The sequence below is a fragment of the Colletes latitarsis genome, chromosome 9 (genome assembly GCF_051014445.1).
Source record: "Colletes latitarsis isolate SP2378_abdomen chromosome 9, iyColLati1, whole genome shotgun sequence".
Classification (NCBI taxonomy): Eukaryota; Metazoa; Arthropoda; class Insecta; order Hymenoptera; family Colletidae; genus Colletes; species Colletes latitarsis.
Genome location: NC_135142.1, coordinates 21,594,753 through 21,610,699, shown reverse-complemented (window position 1 = coordinate 21,610,699; position 15,947 = coordinate 21,594,753). Strand labels below are relative to the sequence as shown.

Here is a 15,947-nt window from a genome sequence, read left to right as displayed (position 1 = left end):
CAAATAAATCTCAAAATAAGGAAGAGTTGGCACGATTATTATGTCACCACCCACGCTGGACCAGGCTCTTAATTTCAGATTCAGAAAAGTCTCAAATTATTTGCAGTAAAAAATAAGTAAAATGTATTTTCTTTGAATAGAAATACAAAAGAGTAATTTTGAATATTTTTGGGACAACCAAAAATTGCATTTTTTTAAAATTTGATCGACTATTGTTTTAAGGTAGACAGTGTAAATAATCTTTAAGGTATCGAGGTGAGGTACGATCCAAAGAAGGTTGGAAAACATTGTTTTGGACTCACCTAAAGACACGAAACATATATAAACCGCGAGACAACGGACGTATTACCGATATAAAGCAACATTCTCGCCGTGTGTCGATGCTCGTTCCTGTCAACATCCTCCTGTCCTACTGCGTTCGTATCTTTTCCCATAATCTCTTTTCCCCAACAACTGAACGACGCCGCGCGTCGCGATGCGGTCGCATAGAAAAAGAAAAAGGCACGCGCGAATTTCTGAAGAACTTTCAGAAGCTACGAGAGACGCGTCGACCAATATCGATTGTGCTTTCTGCATTCAACTGCTCGTCTACAGTGTCACGCGTACCGTGGAAAATAGGCTTCGATCTACTTTGCTACTTGCAAACTGTAAACTTACGATTTCCTTCAGATTTCCACCTGAGGTAAATATAAAATAGAAATACACTAAGTGCTAGTTTAAAACGTACCGTAGAGCGAGTCGTTGTTTAAAAAATATTCAGCACTTCGATACATTAAATCGTAACTGCGGCAACAAAGTAATTTCAAGTATGACGATGTACGATTTCTTTTTCTGAATGCAATTGTATATATCTGCAATACCATGCTGGTTCCTTGGATGCAAAAAGCTTCGCTCATCTACGTTTGACGTCGTCATCATTGTTGAATTACCTCTTGCGTCAGAACGAGCACCATTGTTCGATAGAGATGACAGTCGAATGGAGAATGGCTTGGTACTGAGCGAATTATAGTTTCGAATAAAAAATTAAAAGGAATGATTTCGTACGGAGCTTTATTTTACTTACGACAAGACTGAGCCTCTAAAATTATCATTTCGTAAGAGCAATCGTGACTCTGATAAATTAAACAATGGGTTTCGAGTTTGGAACGTTCGAATAAAAAGGCAACAAACGTTACGTGGCGTTTCGTCATTATAATATTAAATGAAATCTCAATTTTTTTTCAAAGACGTACTTTCTATATTCTGAGCAATAATCCTGAATAGTCCTGACAACATTAATTCAGAGAACTCCTGTTGTGAGTGATAATACATTGGTTTGTCGATTTGGAAACTTTGTAGTATTAAACACCGAGTAATTGCTTAGTCATGGCGGAACTTTAGCAACACATTCGAAACCAAGACTGTATCAGCAGAAACCATTGTATATTCCATGTGGAAGGAGTTACCATTACAAATTATTACGTTGGAATTGTAAAACTAACGAGGAACATCAACCAATTATAACGTAATGATTTTCATGAAGCTTTACATAATTTTTTCGAGTATCTAAAAGTTACTCTCAAAGTTGTGAATGAAATATTTAATTAAATTTCTCAAAAATTATTTTAATTCGTGATGAACGATGCTCTAAATAAAAATCCATATAGTATTTATTTTTATTACAGTCTCTTACCTAAAGATTTTCACGAATATAAGCATAAAAAAAAAATATTAGAGAATAAAAAGTGTTTTTTTCACACGTAAATCATGCAGAAGATATCGTAAAACCATACTCTACGCCGTGCTGTTGCCATTGGAAAAAGTTGCTTACACTACGGTATCGAACCATATGGTGACAGTATATTATCGCTGTACCGAAACTTTAACATTAAATATCTCGTAAACCATAAGCCAGTAGTACCTGAAAGTGTATACTGCTAGCTTCAGCATAATAAACTTCTAACACTGTACAAAAGCCCATGTAAATATCGACGACACGCTTGGGGTATTTCCTTTTTAAATTTCCATTTAACTCATGTTATTTCTCAACACGAACTTTCTACATGTTCAACGTTTGTTTGTTGGCTTTTGAGAAATCTAACTAAGTGGTTGCTTCATCCATAAATGTAAAGTTAGTTTCCATCCCTTAAATATAAATATGAAATTAATATTGGTATGTAAAGTTCCATCAAAATAATTATATAACAATTGGGTAATTTTATTGAAAAAATATCCTGATCACTTCGCACAGATTTTAGTTAGGAACATTATAGATCATCTCTGCCACATTCACCGGCCACTGTGTCGTCAGATTGCACCTTTTCATACGTCATGAAACTTATTTTGGCGCATAAAAGATGAGAAGAATTTTACAAAAGAGAGATAGAAAAAGTGGTGAAAGATTAGGAAAGAAATTCTAAAGAATGGAAAATACATATTTGCTCGATCAATCGTAGAAAATTGTTTATTTTTGGTAAATATAAAAAGCTACTACAGAACGAACAGAAATATTATTTTCTTCATAGATTTTCCTTTTTATCCCAACTCTACGAAAATGGTGATCACTGTCAGAAATATTAAAACTATCGTCGAAATTCAGTCGAGAAATTATGCAATACGTACGACGTTAATTGAAATTTTTGATGAACGTGGTCGAAGGGAGTAATCTGAAATCTACCGAACATTTTCTCCACCGAAAAGTAGATAACAACTCGGGAAAGTTAGAAGAAACCCACCCAGAAGTTAAACAGATCTCGACTCCGTTAGCATTTAGAAGCTTGATGCTACCGAGCCAAGTGCAAAGAATAACTTTTGCACTAGAAGATGCAATGATTCAATTTTGCCCAACGAAGATAAGGTAATGAAGGAGGTTTCTGCTAGAGTTCTCTTTCAATTAGATTTTGAGGATTTTGTATTATTCAACTGCTTAAAATCGCCCATCGAGATAATGGATATAAAGAGAGCCTGAGTTTTTAAAAGCCGGAGCTGCGCGATTTGAACCTGCTCCGCTACAGTTGAAACGTTTCCATAAAAATTAATAGGACAATACTATCGGACTGGCGCTATTTTTATTATTTCACCTGTTAAAACTACGAAGCAAGCTGTATTAAAGTCGACACACGATTATTAAAGGAATTTGAAGCAATTACGTTACTATTTTAAAAAATAACAGCTCGAGAAAATATCTTAACTACTAGAAGTTGGAACACCAATATTAATTTTAAATAAACTTAAAAACACCAAGTTCGTTTAATGAAACACTAATATGAATAACCACCCTATAGTCTCAACAGCATGGTCCGTTTTTTGCATAATCTTTTCGTACAAGTTAATCGACTCTATTTACCAGTGCACGTTGGAAATATACACGAACATTAAGCAAGAATACAAGCGATCATTTCGCCACATTTATCTTAAACGCGTGAAAACTACTCAACTACAGCCCGCTTTGTCATTCGAAAACGGGAATTACTGTACCATTTCGCCGTTTGCGATGACGCTCGAGTTTGGGGTGTGAGAATTTGCCTTTCAGAACCGAATGAACGCAACGAAGATTAAGATCCGCTGTATTATGCAAACGGGTCGATAATTATGCCGGATCTACGTGTACCGTTATGGAACAGATGACAAATGGTTTCTCCCCGTTTGGTCTGAATGCGTTTCATTCCAATTTCACGGTGCAAACGAGTACTATCCAACGAAAAACAGGCGTGCACCGCGCAAATTGAATTTTCGTACCAAACGTGAAACTGATTTTAATGCAACAACGGTCTCTCGTTATCTTGCGTTCCAATTGTTCATCTCTGACCAGTGTATTAACTTGTAAACACAATTGCAACCATAAATCCGGGTATATTTCCTGTTCTGAAAGTCAAAGGATTCCATACAATTGTCACAGATCTAACACGAAAAAATTACAGCCGGTGTCAGAGAATATTCGATTAACAAAAGTAACGAGCTGGTTTTATGGGCATTTGGAAACTCTGTTACGAGAAAAAAAAAGTACATAGATTCGTGGACTCGCGAGTCAGGCATCATAAAATGTTTTTCTGTATCATTAATCGGTCTTATTATTTAATTGAACCGTCGAGCAAAAAGGTGACGTTTCCACGTCGCATTTAATACGAGCCGGTGCATACTGAAATTTCCAAGCAGCGTTTCAGCACTTCCGCGGTCGTTGCTCGTTAGCAGAACGCTAAAGCAGCAATGCGCCTCTTCTTATGGAGGTTCGAGTTCAGCGGAAGTCAGTAGAAAAAAAAAAGAAAAAAAAAATGAAACCGACGAAAACGAGGAAACTGGAGAGATGGACATGGCGTGAAGTTGTGCAAATGTGTGCACGCAATTATTCTCTCGAATGTCACACCTTTCAACGACGTTGACCACCGTTTCAGCGAAAAAAGTGGAAACGAGACGCGTGTTTCGTCCCCTGAAGATACAGGTGTAATCAGAGCCGTGACGAGGCGGCGCCAACAGGGTTTTATTCGCTTTGAAATTTTCTCCAAAAATTCGAAATGAATATTTTTTTACAAAAGAATTTTATTGTGCACCCTGCACGACGAAAATTAATTTTCATTTACCAATAATAAAATGCATAGTCAAGGATTAAAAAAATTAATTGTCTAGAAATTGACTAACAACTGATTAAGTACTCCAATATTGAATATGATAATTTAATTATAATAATATAATTTAAACAAATTTCGAAGATTAGCCACGAAGAATGATAAAGTATAAGAAATCGTCGGATGCTCATGCTTTTTTTGAAGTCGTAAAATATCGGAAACTCGTGCTCAGTTTGGAAAGATTCGAAGGAAATAGAGTTGCAACGCGGGAAACGGCTCGGAAAGCAATTCCAACTGTTAAGAAAGTGGTGGAAGAAAACGAATCATCTAACAAGGAAAGGTCTGAACCTGTCCTCCTCCTATCTTAACCCTAAAATGCGGGAGTTCTGTGAACCTTACTCTATTTTCTCGTGTTCGTATCATTCGTAAAGAGTAACATTGGGTTTCTTCCCTCCTCCGGAAAAATAAAGATTATGATATCAACGTTCGTGTCCGCCACAATATGCTTTGAAGAATCGAAACAGCGATCCTATAACATCTAGGGCTCACTAGACGTACGTATAAATTTCATTTAATAATAATTCCATATAAAGCTTGCGGTGTGAAGATGAAATTTGTCCATTTGCTCAGTCTTATTATGAGAAAAACAGTTAATAGTAAATTCAATTTATTTCTCTGTAAATAAGGACAATTCTAATATGAAAAAATTGAACTCTTATTATAATTACTCTTAGGGTTACACGAACAGTAGAATGTTAGGAAACAAAGCTCGAAGGAAATTTGTTAGAGTGAAATGAATTCTAGATTATCTCGAAAAATAATAACAAAAGATTAAGTAAATTATGATGGTAATTTAGTGTGGCTTCATTTATCATGGCACATTAAGTGAAATTAATGGGAGGGAAAGATTCTATTAAGGAACAAATGGACAATACCTCGACGAAGTGTGCTGGAACAAGTTGAGAAATGAAATCAGCGACAATTTATTTCTACCGGGACGTTTCGGTTTTCGCGGTTCCATTACGCTCTTGTCCCGTTCCCCCCAAATGTTTTAGGGAAATAATTTCACGAGAAAAAGCATTATCGACTGCGTATTCGTAAACGAAGGCGGATGAAGTCCTGACAGCCCTGAGGCATTATTCCGTAGAAATAATCGGGCGATCGAAGGTATCACCGAATGCATCTCTCGAATGGAAAAGAGAAGGTATTTGCATCGCCTACAGGGACTGTCGAACAATCGACGTCATAAAAAAACATTGAGAATAATTTTCTTTGACGAACGAAAAAAGAGTGTCTACTTGTCGAACACAGTCCCTATTTTAATGAAGTATTCAGATCGATAGTTCAATCAAAAAGTTTTAACAAAAGCTCTATGAGTCTTTATAGTATTAGAAAAGAATAATAATGTGATGTGAGACGTTTGTCGAATCGTCATTTTATTTTACTATAATTATTTTATCTTGCATTTATCATGCATTCTTTTAATTTTCTATCGAATGAATTTCATTTTATTTCCAGAGAACCAATCTCGAAAATTGAGCATTTTAGTCTTTTCGTGCACGGCAGATTCTTCTAAATTTTTTGTAACTATGTTCATGAATCAGTTGCATTAAACAGCGTTGATAAATTTCGCAATGGAAATTAGTCGTAACGGGTGCCGGATAAATTGATATTTTATACTATTAACGGCTGCGAAGCCGTGAATGAACGCCGTCGCGTTTATTGCTTGCATCGTTCGATAAAACAGCGCGAAGCGCGCGTATCATTCGTTCGACCGTGCTAATTTGCTCCCGCGATAATTAGCACAATATAAATTCGCTCGCGTCGCGTTTCAGGGAATCGAGAACGGCGCGTAAAACAAAGGACTAACATTTTTCTAAAGCACTTCGCCGTGAAATTGAAAGAAACGAACCCCCTGTGTCTCTAGCATACCGGCGCTCTCGTAATGAAATACTCAAATTAATTGCTCGGTCGTGCTAACGTTAACGAAATGTCTGCCACGCGTCACGGTTAATTAACTAATTATTTGTTGGCCCTTCAAAATAATGTAGTAAATTCCATTTTAAATACGACAAATATTGCATGCAATATTATAATAGTTCCCGATTACATGACATAATGTTTCCCCATGTTTATTTAGCGCGAATCATTTTTCGTCAAATTCTCAAGAGAGAACGATAAGATTATATTTTCTTGAACTCATATTAAAAATTAAAGAACCGATGACAGATTTTATATTTTATATTTTATAGATTTGGGACAATAATCCCGTGGAGTAAATCGATTTTGAAAATTCGAAAGGTACTCTTAACACCTCGCTTCCAAACGACCGATTCCGGATTCGCGCGGACCTTCGGTTTTATATTCCGCCGCTGAATAGAACCTGGCGATTAATGCCACGTTGAACTCTGAACTTTCCATCGAGGAATTCATAATAGCTGAACGTGTGTTTCATGAAAGAAACCCTTCGAAGGATGCGTCGTCGAAGGGTCTTCGCGACAGCAGTCGAACAGAAAACCACGCGACACAAACGCGGCCCGCGTGTCTATAAATTAGGTCGTATTTCATAACCGAGAGATCGATAGGACCTATTGAAACCGACGAACCATCAAACGGAATAATGTTCGAAATAAGAAGAGGCGAATCGATAAGCATCGCTGATTCGATTCTCTAATCGCGCGATCCGCGGGACAAATTCTCGCCGGTTGTCAACGGGTTGCAAAACAACACGCGCGTGGCAAGAACGCGACGATTTCTTGGTCGAGTGTCGAACAGAAATCTCTCGAAACGCGACGTGAATCAAGAACACTGCATAACATACACTTTAAAATACTTTAAAATATTTAGAAATGCCTCAATTTTAAAATTCAATACGACACGCCTTTATTTTCTTTTTCTTTAAATACACGATAACAATTAAAGGTTTATAATCACAATATTAAATTATTGAATTAGAAGTTTAGAATATTTTCAAATGTCTTATCTCAATTTTAAAATTCAAAATTAAAATTAATGTATAATTGGGTTTCATTTTTTTGTGAATACACGATATCAATTAGAGGTTATCAACCACAATATTACATTATGAAATAAGGCGTAAAACCAAGATAACTCGCTAAACACCATCAATACCTAACGTGACTATAAATATACATAAAAAAAAGCAAAAAATAATTCGAAATCTACGTACGAAGATTATATTTCTAATTAAGGAATAACAAATCGTTTCCACATTCCATGGACAATTGTCAAGCGTTGTGCGTGGATTGCTACGTTCAAACGCGCGCGTGGGATGCCCGCGGTCTCGTTTTTTTCCCCCCCCCAATCGAACGGAATAAATTGAAATTTCAAGTTCGCGGGCTCGATGGCTCGATTACGCTTTCTAAATTTACCAACACCGTCGTTCGGAGCGTCGACGGAAATAATTCCCCCGAGCGATTTCAATTATTTTCACAGCGACGTGCACTGAACTGCGTGTGTGTGTCTCTCTATGTCCGAACTGTTTTCGAATCGCCGGTCGAGCGGATCGCGGTATTCGCGAGACCGAGTTTCCACGGGTAAATTCCGCGGGCAGGGTTGCTCGTCGCGTGGATACTAGATGAATACTGAGGCACGTCAACGGGTACCGGGATTTAACCCCCTTCTACGTATGCCCCTCATCCCTCTTTCGGCCCAACTTCCACCTCTCCGTTCCACTCCCTCATCAAACGCGCATCCACCCACGCAACTGTTGCGCCCCCGCCCATTAGCGATCGTCCCTTAACATTTTGCAGCTCCTTAACCGCCCCCGTGTGTTATCGTCGAGCGCGTGGCGATGATCCAGTCACGTGGGATCGATCAATCGAGATTACAGGGAACCCGTTACCATAGCGATAAGATAATAGTCGTGTTAACGTAATCGTGCCCGTCGAGGCAAGACGGAACACATTGTTAGACAGACTGATTAATTAACCATTTACAGAATATCAATAATCTGTAATATATAACATAATGATTAACCCTCTATAAACGTAACTTTCAGGTAACATGATAATATATCGACATTTTACCAAACAATTTTAATGTTTTCACAAGATGACGTATACCTCTTAATTATACAGGATGTTCGGCCAACCCTGGGAAAAATTTTAATGGGAGATTCTAGAGGCCAAAATAAAACGAAAATCAAGAATATCAATTTCTTGACTGAAGCTTCATTAAAAAGTTATTAAAAAATTAAATTAAAAAATTTCAAAGCATTCTGAAAAAATTATTTTTTGTTGCGGGGGTCAATTATCATAATTTCTGATGAATACACATACCCCTGAAATCCTGCCCACTTTCGAGAAAAAAATTCGAATATGTACTGAAATTTTTAGACGAAATTAAAAACTTTCAAATTGTTCTGGAAAAATATTTTCAGTTGCAGCGGTCAATTAGAATAATTTTTGATGAATAGACCTACCCCCGAAATCCTACCCACTTTCTAGAAAAAAATTCAGTACGAGCGGGTCTTTAAACGTTAATAACTTTCTAACGAAGCCTCCATCAACAAATTATTATTCTTGATTTTCGTCTTATTTTGGCCTCTAGAATCTTCTATTAAATTTTTTCCTAGGGGTGGCCAAACACCCTGTATAACGTCTCTAAAATAACCAATAATAATATCGATAAGAGTTAGCAGCACCATCAACCTAAAATATCAAAGTAAATACCTTGCAAGTTTATAATACTTAAAAAAAAAATTCGGCCCATAAAGGGTTAAGAGTCTATTTAAGCAGACCTGTGATTAGCTATTTCGAACAGTTATTGTTTTTATGTTGTAATATGAAAAAGGACCAGAAAGCTGATTCTAATTAAAATAGAAAATACCTGTTATCGTTTCTCTAGAATTTAAAATGATTATTGTTCCCTGAGCACGCGCGAACAGCAATTAAGTTTCGTTGTAAACCGGGCGGAACGTTTCTTAAAACGGATCCTCGTTCGAGCATGCGAAACAGAGAAAGACAACGCCGGATAAGTAATTAGCAGGAAAAGCCAAACGAATTGCCGATCTCGTTCAACTTGCTTACTACTTCGACTAATTGGCTGTCTTTCCAGAGTTCAGGAAACCGAGATATTGCCCTGCCGTTGTAATTTCGCTCGGACGACATCCGCGAATTTCGTCGCGAGCGGACTGGACTCTGCTTCCTTTCCTCGTTAAATCTGGGTTAATTGCTTGAGCGGAAAGTTCCGACTCGACTTGCTTAGCAGTCATTAAGTGCACGCAATCGCGTAATCTATGTGTCCACGCGGGGGATCGTAGAGGAATCTCTACTGCTGTTGTACTTAGTTTGATCAAACTCGAGCGGGGTACAAAATTTGACAAAGTTTTCTTTTTAAATTAACGTACAGCAATTTATTCAGTCAAGAGGATGATCTAGTCTAGACGTTAATTTTTTGTGCACTTTGGAATTAAAAGGAAAAATTACGATGCATGGTTTTGATTCGTATTTAAGAAAATTATGTTTGGATATCTTGTGTCACGCAGAAATGTAATATTTAAAAAACATTGGGTACAATCAGTTGTTGACAATAAAGACACATGTTTTACCAACGTAATCAAACTTGCTTGCGCAAAAGCTTACAAACCGAACACCACGTTTGACGTCTTGGCACGTTTATATTTTCAAACGAATTCGTGAATAAGTAAATCGTCACGTAAAAGTAAAAGAAACAGTTTACAACAGGCAACTGTATTTATGAGAAATTTAATTTACCATGTTCCCGAAAGGACACAGTTCGTTTACCTTGTATTGTATTTAAAGAACTGTTCGACAACAGATAAAAAACAACGAAGCCGCAAGAAGAAGATCGTAATAATTTAGTTTCGAAGAAAGGGTACGACTCAACATCTCGTCGTGACGGAAACCAAGGAAAATGCAAATTCGAAGAAACACTGGAAACAGGACCCGTCTGGTCGGCACGAAATGAGAATAATTTGTCTTCCACAAACTTCAGAGCCCTTGTTAGCAACTTTTACAACAACTGAATCCAAAACATTTAAATAACCATTCCATTATTGGGAATATCTTAAGACAAAATTAGAAACGATAAATAATCGTTAAATCAAATGCAGCGTCCGATGAAGTGCACGATATAAGGAACTGTTAAAAATTTAAATAAAAATACGAAAAATAAATCACAGTTATTTACAGTTATTTTTTCTTAACTCGATAATTGTTAGGCGTTTAGTGTAACCAGTATACAGGGAAACAAGATAAATTTTACGGAAACGTTATTGCGACCTGAGAATATTTAAATCCCAGGTAAAAACTTCACCTTTGCAATTTTCTTCGCAAGTTCTGCGGAGGGAGAAACTTCTCCGTGATTATACATGGAATTCGAGGCAAAGTTTTATAGGTTATTTGCAAAGAAAACTTCCCGCATAACGTCGTCCCGAGTCCTTCTTAAAAATTTTCATAAGAACAACTTCCCTTCGCGGAGAGAAAGAATTTCAGTCTATTTCGATTTAGTAGAAAATAAATTTATCCAACTATCCAACGTAATACCAGTCGATTCGAAGAAACAGATCGAACATATTTCTAAGGGAATACTGTAACCTAACCAAACAGGGGATGAACGATCGAATTAGGAGAAGAAATTACGAAGTTGGCGCGCCCACTCTGAACAGAGTGCGGTAATCGTATTATTAACAACTTCTTCCTGAAACGACGTGACTACCGGAAAAGGGGTTCCGATACAAGTTAACGGAGTAGTCAGCCTAGTTTTTCGAGCAACCAAGAAACTTGGCAAGACAACACCTGGGACCGCTACGCAAAGACAAAAATGTACTCAGGCGTTGTTCGAGTTACGACCGAAAAAAGAACGATTTCTCCCGAAAGAGCAAATAAAAAACAAGGAACAAAATTTGTATGAATCTTACACATGTATCCAACTTTCCCCTGCAACTAGTTACTCCATCCTGACCAAGTAGAAAAATTACGTGAGCGATGGTTAAGCAAACGTGTATGTAACTCTATAAAGTGACACAGTTTGAAGATTACGGGTGTACTGATACGGACGATAGTCGTTGATCTCATTTTAAACGTCGCTAATTAGTAAAATAAAACGAGCAACGCGTTAGAAACGAAACGTCGAACGCGTAAGTTTCGTCCAAACGGTGTTGTGCTTTCGTAGGACCGATTAAGTGAAATAAATTCATCGGCCAGGGTCGGTTTCGCCGTGAGAGGAATAACGTACGTGCCATTGTACGCGGGGCATTTCCCTTATTTGTATTCCACGAGGAAGAGCATGATAGGAGCCAATGGAGAAATCACAAAAGAACCGTACAGATAAGTCACGTTCACCTTGACGGACTTTCGGGACGGTCTATAAAAGAGACGTGCACCTTCTCGTGGCACAGTCACAGTCACAGCCAAACCGTACAAAATGTTTCGTTCGATTGTCGCTGTCCTCTTCGTGGCCCTGGCACTGCTTCAGGCCACTTCTGCCGTCGACATTTCCAAGTACAAGAACATTCGCTTGGAACTCAACGATAACGATGCCGTGCCCAACACGAGATTGGTGAGCGATCGCGAATCTTTAAACCGATACAACCGAAAGTACTCTAACTTTTGGTAATTTGTCGTGACTCTAACGAATACGATATATTTAACATCGACAGAATTTTCGACGAATAGTTTGCACGGGGACTAATGCTTGTGGGAATTCTTGTGTCAACCGTATCAATACACTGTTCATTAGAGTGTTAAACGTACAAGATAAACTGTGGTCTCAAATCAATAGTCAAATTTTAATACAATAATTTTTATTCTGAGATTCACCGATCAGTTTCGATAAAACCACTCGTAATGTTTCGTGGTTAATTTTATTTAATTGCATATTCAAACAAAGAATTATTACTCTAAGAAAAGCAATGTTTTGTTTTAATTTATAATTTTTTAAACAGTTTGGCGACGAACGGGCACAAGGATTCATCGGAGACATACAGATTGGCCAACGTTACTCGGACGAAAATGTTTTCCGTCGTTTGGTTGAATTCGATAACCCAACCGATGTAGTTCAAACCAGTACCCTGAACCTGTCTGTCTCTAACGGTAAAAATTTATTATTTTATTATTTACTTTGCCTGCTAATCGTGGGAGGCGTAAAAGAAAATTTGAAGAAAAATTTCGATTCGAGCATTTCTTTATACGTGTACATACAGTTCATCAAAGATCAAATTTGAACAACTCTTTTAGTATATTTTTCACTTAAGAAATTTTCTTTTAGGGAGTTGTGTTGCTTCAAAGAACAATATGTAGAATTTCATACGATAACCAGTGCTTCTGACTAAAATCTTTGTATTAAGTTTATGTTGGTCGACTTAGCTCATCCTCAGAGTTGCATTCCATACGTTGAAACCGGTTTTAGAATAATTCTATACAGGAGCTACCTGTCTTCCAATGACAGTTATAATCCAACATTTTTCATTCCGAGTTGGGCAAATTTTATTCGCGACTAACGACTACAAATTTTAGATTTACTCGGTGATTTATAAAATACGTGTCGAGAGAGAAAAACGTTTATACAAACGTTCTTTTTCAGGTGTTATCCATTACGTGAACGCGCGAAACCAACCAAACAGTTATGCGGTAGCTTGCGTGGACTCGACCAACGTCGGAACACCCGGAAAAGGCATTAACTTTCGAGTAGCTCCGCGATCCAAGGCTGCATTAACTTTGATCGTCGCAGCCCATTAATCAACAATACCACGATTCCATAAACTCTTCTCGAACTAAACATAATTAAACAATTTGACCGCTCGAAGAGTGAGTTTATAAGTCAGGCGAGTTTTATCACGGTATATGGTACTGTTAATAATCTTATGGGAATCCCTAGAATATTGTATTCCTATCACGAATAAGCAAACATACTTCAAGCTTCAGTGTAAAATATTAAAATGAAAAAATAAATATTGCATTGCTCCTTATTTGAATTGTCTTTAATTCGTCAAATTCCTGATTTAAGTATTGTCCACGAATATTTCTATTAAAAGGTTTTCGAAAAATTATTGAAAAGAATGGAACAAAAAATGGAAAACTGAGAAGATACTAAAAATCCACAAGTTAAATAACTAGTGTCAACGACAACCCACAGGAAACCTCGAATGGACCAAGTCGAACGCTTACTTTAAAATACCACAGTATTCAATTGTCTCACGTGTAATAAAAAATTAAGTATAATCTAGTAAAAATAAATATTTAAAGAAGAAATGTAACAACAGTTCACTGAACCTCGACATTCATCTTGCTTGGAGTAGTTCTTTCTTTCTTTGATTCAATCAAGTTTTTGCATACATAAATAAAAGGAAATATATTCTACCGATCGAATGCAATTAAATGTTTTATATTTTCCATACCGTCGCCGTTGCAATTACATTTCTGAACCATCAGCAATTTTCCATTTTTCGAAGTGCAAATATTCTTTTTACACAATTGAAAATTAGAAAATGCTCGCATTGTTGTTGCAATTAACTGTCGATACGAGCTGTTACAAAGTGTAATTAGCGTTGCGTAACGAGCATACGAGCGATCCTGCAAACAAGTCACGTCCGAGCACGCAACGTGCGCTCACAAAGGCGATTGTATGCGTAACAGGTGAGCACCTGACAAACGTAAATTTCGCGGGCACTATTTTCATCGCCTCGCGTCACCGCGACTTTTTACGTTCTATTAAATAACGCTGATTCATAAATACTTCAACAAAAAGTGCAGTTTGCGAACAATGTAGCTGGGATAAAATTCCGCCAAACGCCGTAGAATTTTATTTCCGATTATTTACAACTCTACCTGAAACGTTAATGACAGTTACAGAAATGAAAAATAGTAGAATTATATTACTGTAGTTGGTACGTGGACTTTATCGAACCTCCAAACTTAAAACAGGTCATCCATTAATTTTTTATGTAATATTACAAATTCCATTATCCAGGAAAGAATAGAAAGTATCTATATTTTTGTACGAAATAGTATTAAAAGAAAACTAAAATCTGTTTTTTTATTACTTTTAACGAAATGGAAATCAACGAATGATAAACAAGAAATTTCAGATGTGACGATCTTTTAACTCAGTTTTCTCTTTCTATGTTTTTAACGAGAATATTCCTAATTGAAAACAATGTTTTTTTTTTAAATAGAAGACAATAAAAAAGGCATAAGTTTCAGATCTCGGCGTCGTTAGGAATACCATGAACCGTACATAGATTTTCTCAGCTTCAACTCGACCCTTAATTTCACCGCGTAAAAGTGCACGTTCGTTCGCGCTGCAGCCGAAGTCACTTCCGGTGGAGCAATTACTCGGAGCGCGTCGACGCAGAGAAACGACCGTACTTTTCCACCTTTCACGGTTAAGAGTGCCGGAGTTAATAGTTGTGGCGCGACTGTATTGTTCCTTGGGCCTCTTTTCACCTATATTCGCGCTGGAATTACAGGTAGGCTATGTTTGCGCGACTCTGATGGCCAGCCGTGCGCAGCCACCGCGTATTGTTTAAGAAGGACCACGTAATCTTGTCACTTGAGACGGGGAGTGCAGTAAATCTCGCAGACTGCACTCCCGCAGCTGCACCAGGCGAACAACCACGCGTGGAAAATTCTTTCTACCGTACGTGAAAATTTGATATGTCACAAAAAAAGACAAACTGATAACTTCAAAAATACAACCCCATTGTCCGAGCCACGATCCTCAAAAAATAAAATTTCACGTACGAAACTGAATAAAGTTTACGAATTCATAGATAAAAATATTTATTTCGTAGTTTATTATCCGCAAGAGAGAAAATAAATGTATTGTTTGGTCTCGAAGTGAAAGCAAAAGTTAAAGTTGACCGACACGGGTTGATAAAAGGAAAGATTGGCGCTGCTTTAGTGATTGGGACAATGGCCAAAGGGGTTGTGTCGTATCTTTTTCGAAAGCTTATACCTCAGGGATCACAATGAAGGCTTGGGTTGCCAGAACCATGTCGTTCATGATATATAGGGGGGTACAAAAAGGGCGTATCTGGATAGGATTTCCATTGAAAATAGACCGTCAATTTTAAAAAGTACACAAACAGTAACATATATAGGAAAAATTGTGTATACAGTTTTGTATAGGAAAAAATTTAACAAAATAGCTATAGAATGGTATAGAAAATATAGAAAGTGAAGAAGAATCGTTTTAAAGTGCATCCTGCTAGCTATACTATAAAACACTACCAACAGATCCCATTAAATTCCAGGTGTCTCGCGCCCACTATTTTTCACCCTTTCTGTAGGGTGCCAAGGATTATCGGAAAGCGTCATATAATCATTTCTCGTTACGTCCAAAAATACTCCTAGCCCCGTGATCGTTACTAGATACAAAATAAATAGAACGAAAGAATATGGCGAGGAACAAGAAGCTCAA

General features: G+C 37.3%; 2 protein-coding genes across 5 annotated transcripts in view; one reads left to right on the top strand and one right to left on the bottom strand.

Annotated features, from left to right (window-relative positions):
- Positions 1-15,947, bottom strand: part of LOC143345237 (uncharacterized) — a 102,115-nt gene that overhangs the window by 69,504 nt on the left and 16,664 nt on the right. Inside the window, exon 1 of one of the 4 annotated variants that reach the window (XM_076772151.1) lies at positions 7,934-8,122. The exons of 2 other annotated variants lie outside the window; for them this stretch is intronic. The gene's annotated coding sequence lies outside the window, so the exon portion shown is untranslated. Of the gene's footprint in view, positions 1-7,933; positions 8,123-15,947 lie in introns of those variants that run through there. One more of the 4 variants, XM_076772154.1, reaches the window with a different exon arrangement.
- On the top strand, positions 11,937-13,543 carry LOC143345429 (uncharacterized). Its single transcript, XM_076772543.1, has 3 exons — positions 11,937-12,086; positions 12,472-12,619; positions 13,110-13,543. Exons 1-3 carry the CDS (start codon positions 11,952-11,954, stop codon positions 13,262-13,264), a joined length of 438 nt encoding a protein of 145 aa, XP_076628658.1. The 5' UTR covers positions 11,937-11,951; the 3' UTR covers positions 13,265-13,543.

What these genes read in the sequence shown, in the direction of transcription:
- LOC143345429 (XM_076772543.1), top strand. Translation starts at nt 11,952, where the DNA reads ATGTTTCGTTCGATTGTCGCTGTCCTCTTCGTGGCCCTGGCACTGCTT. An exon ending in CCGTGCCCAACACGAGATTG is followed by an intron (nt 12,087 to 12,471) that starts GTGAGCGATCGC and finishes TTTTTTAAACAG; the next exon opens with TTTGGCGACGAACGGGCACA. An exon ending in GAACCTGTCTGTCTCTAACG is followed by an intron (nt 12,620 to 13,109) that starts GTAAAAATTTAT and finishes GTTCTTTTTCAG; the next exon opens with GTGTTATCCATTACGTGAAC.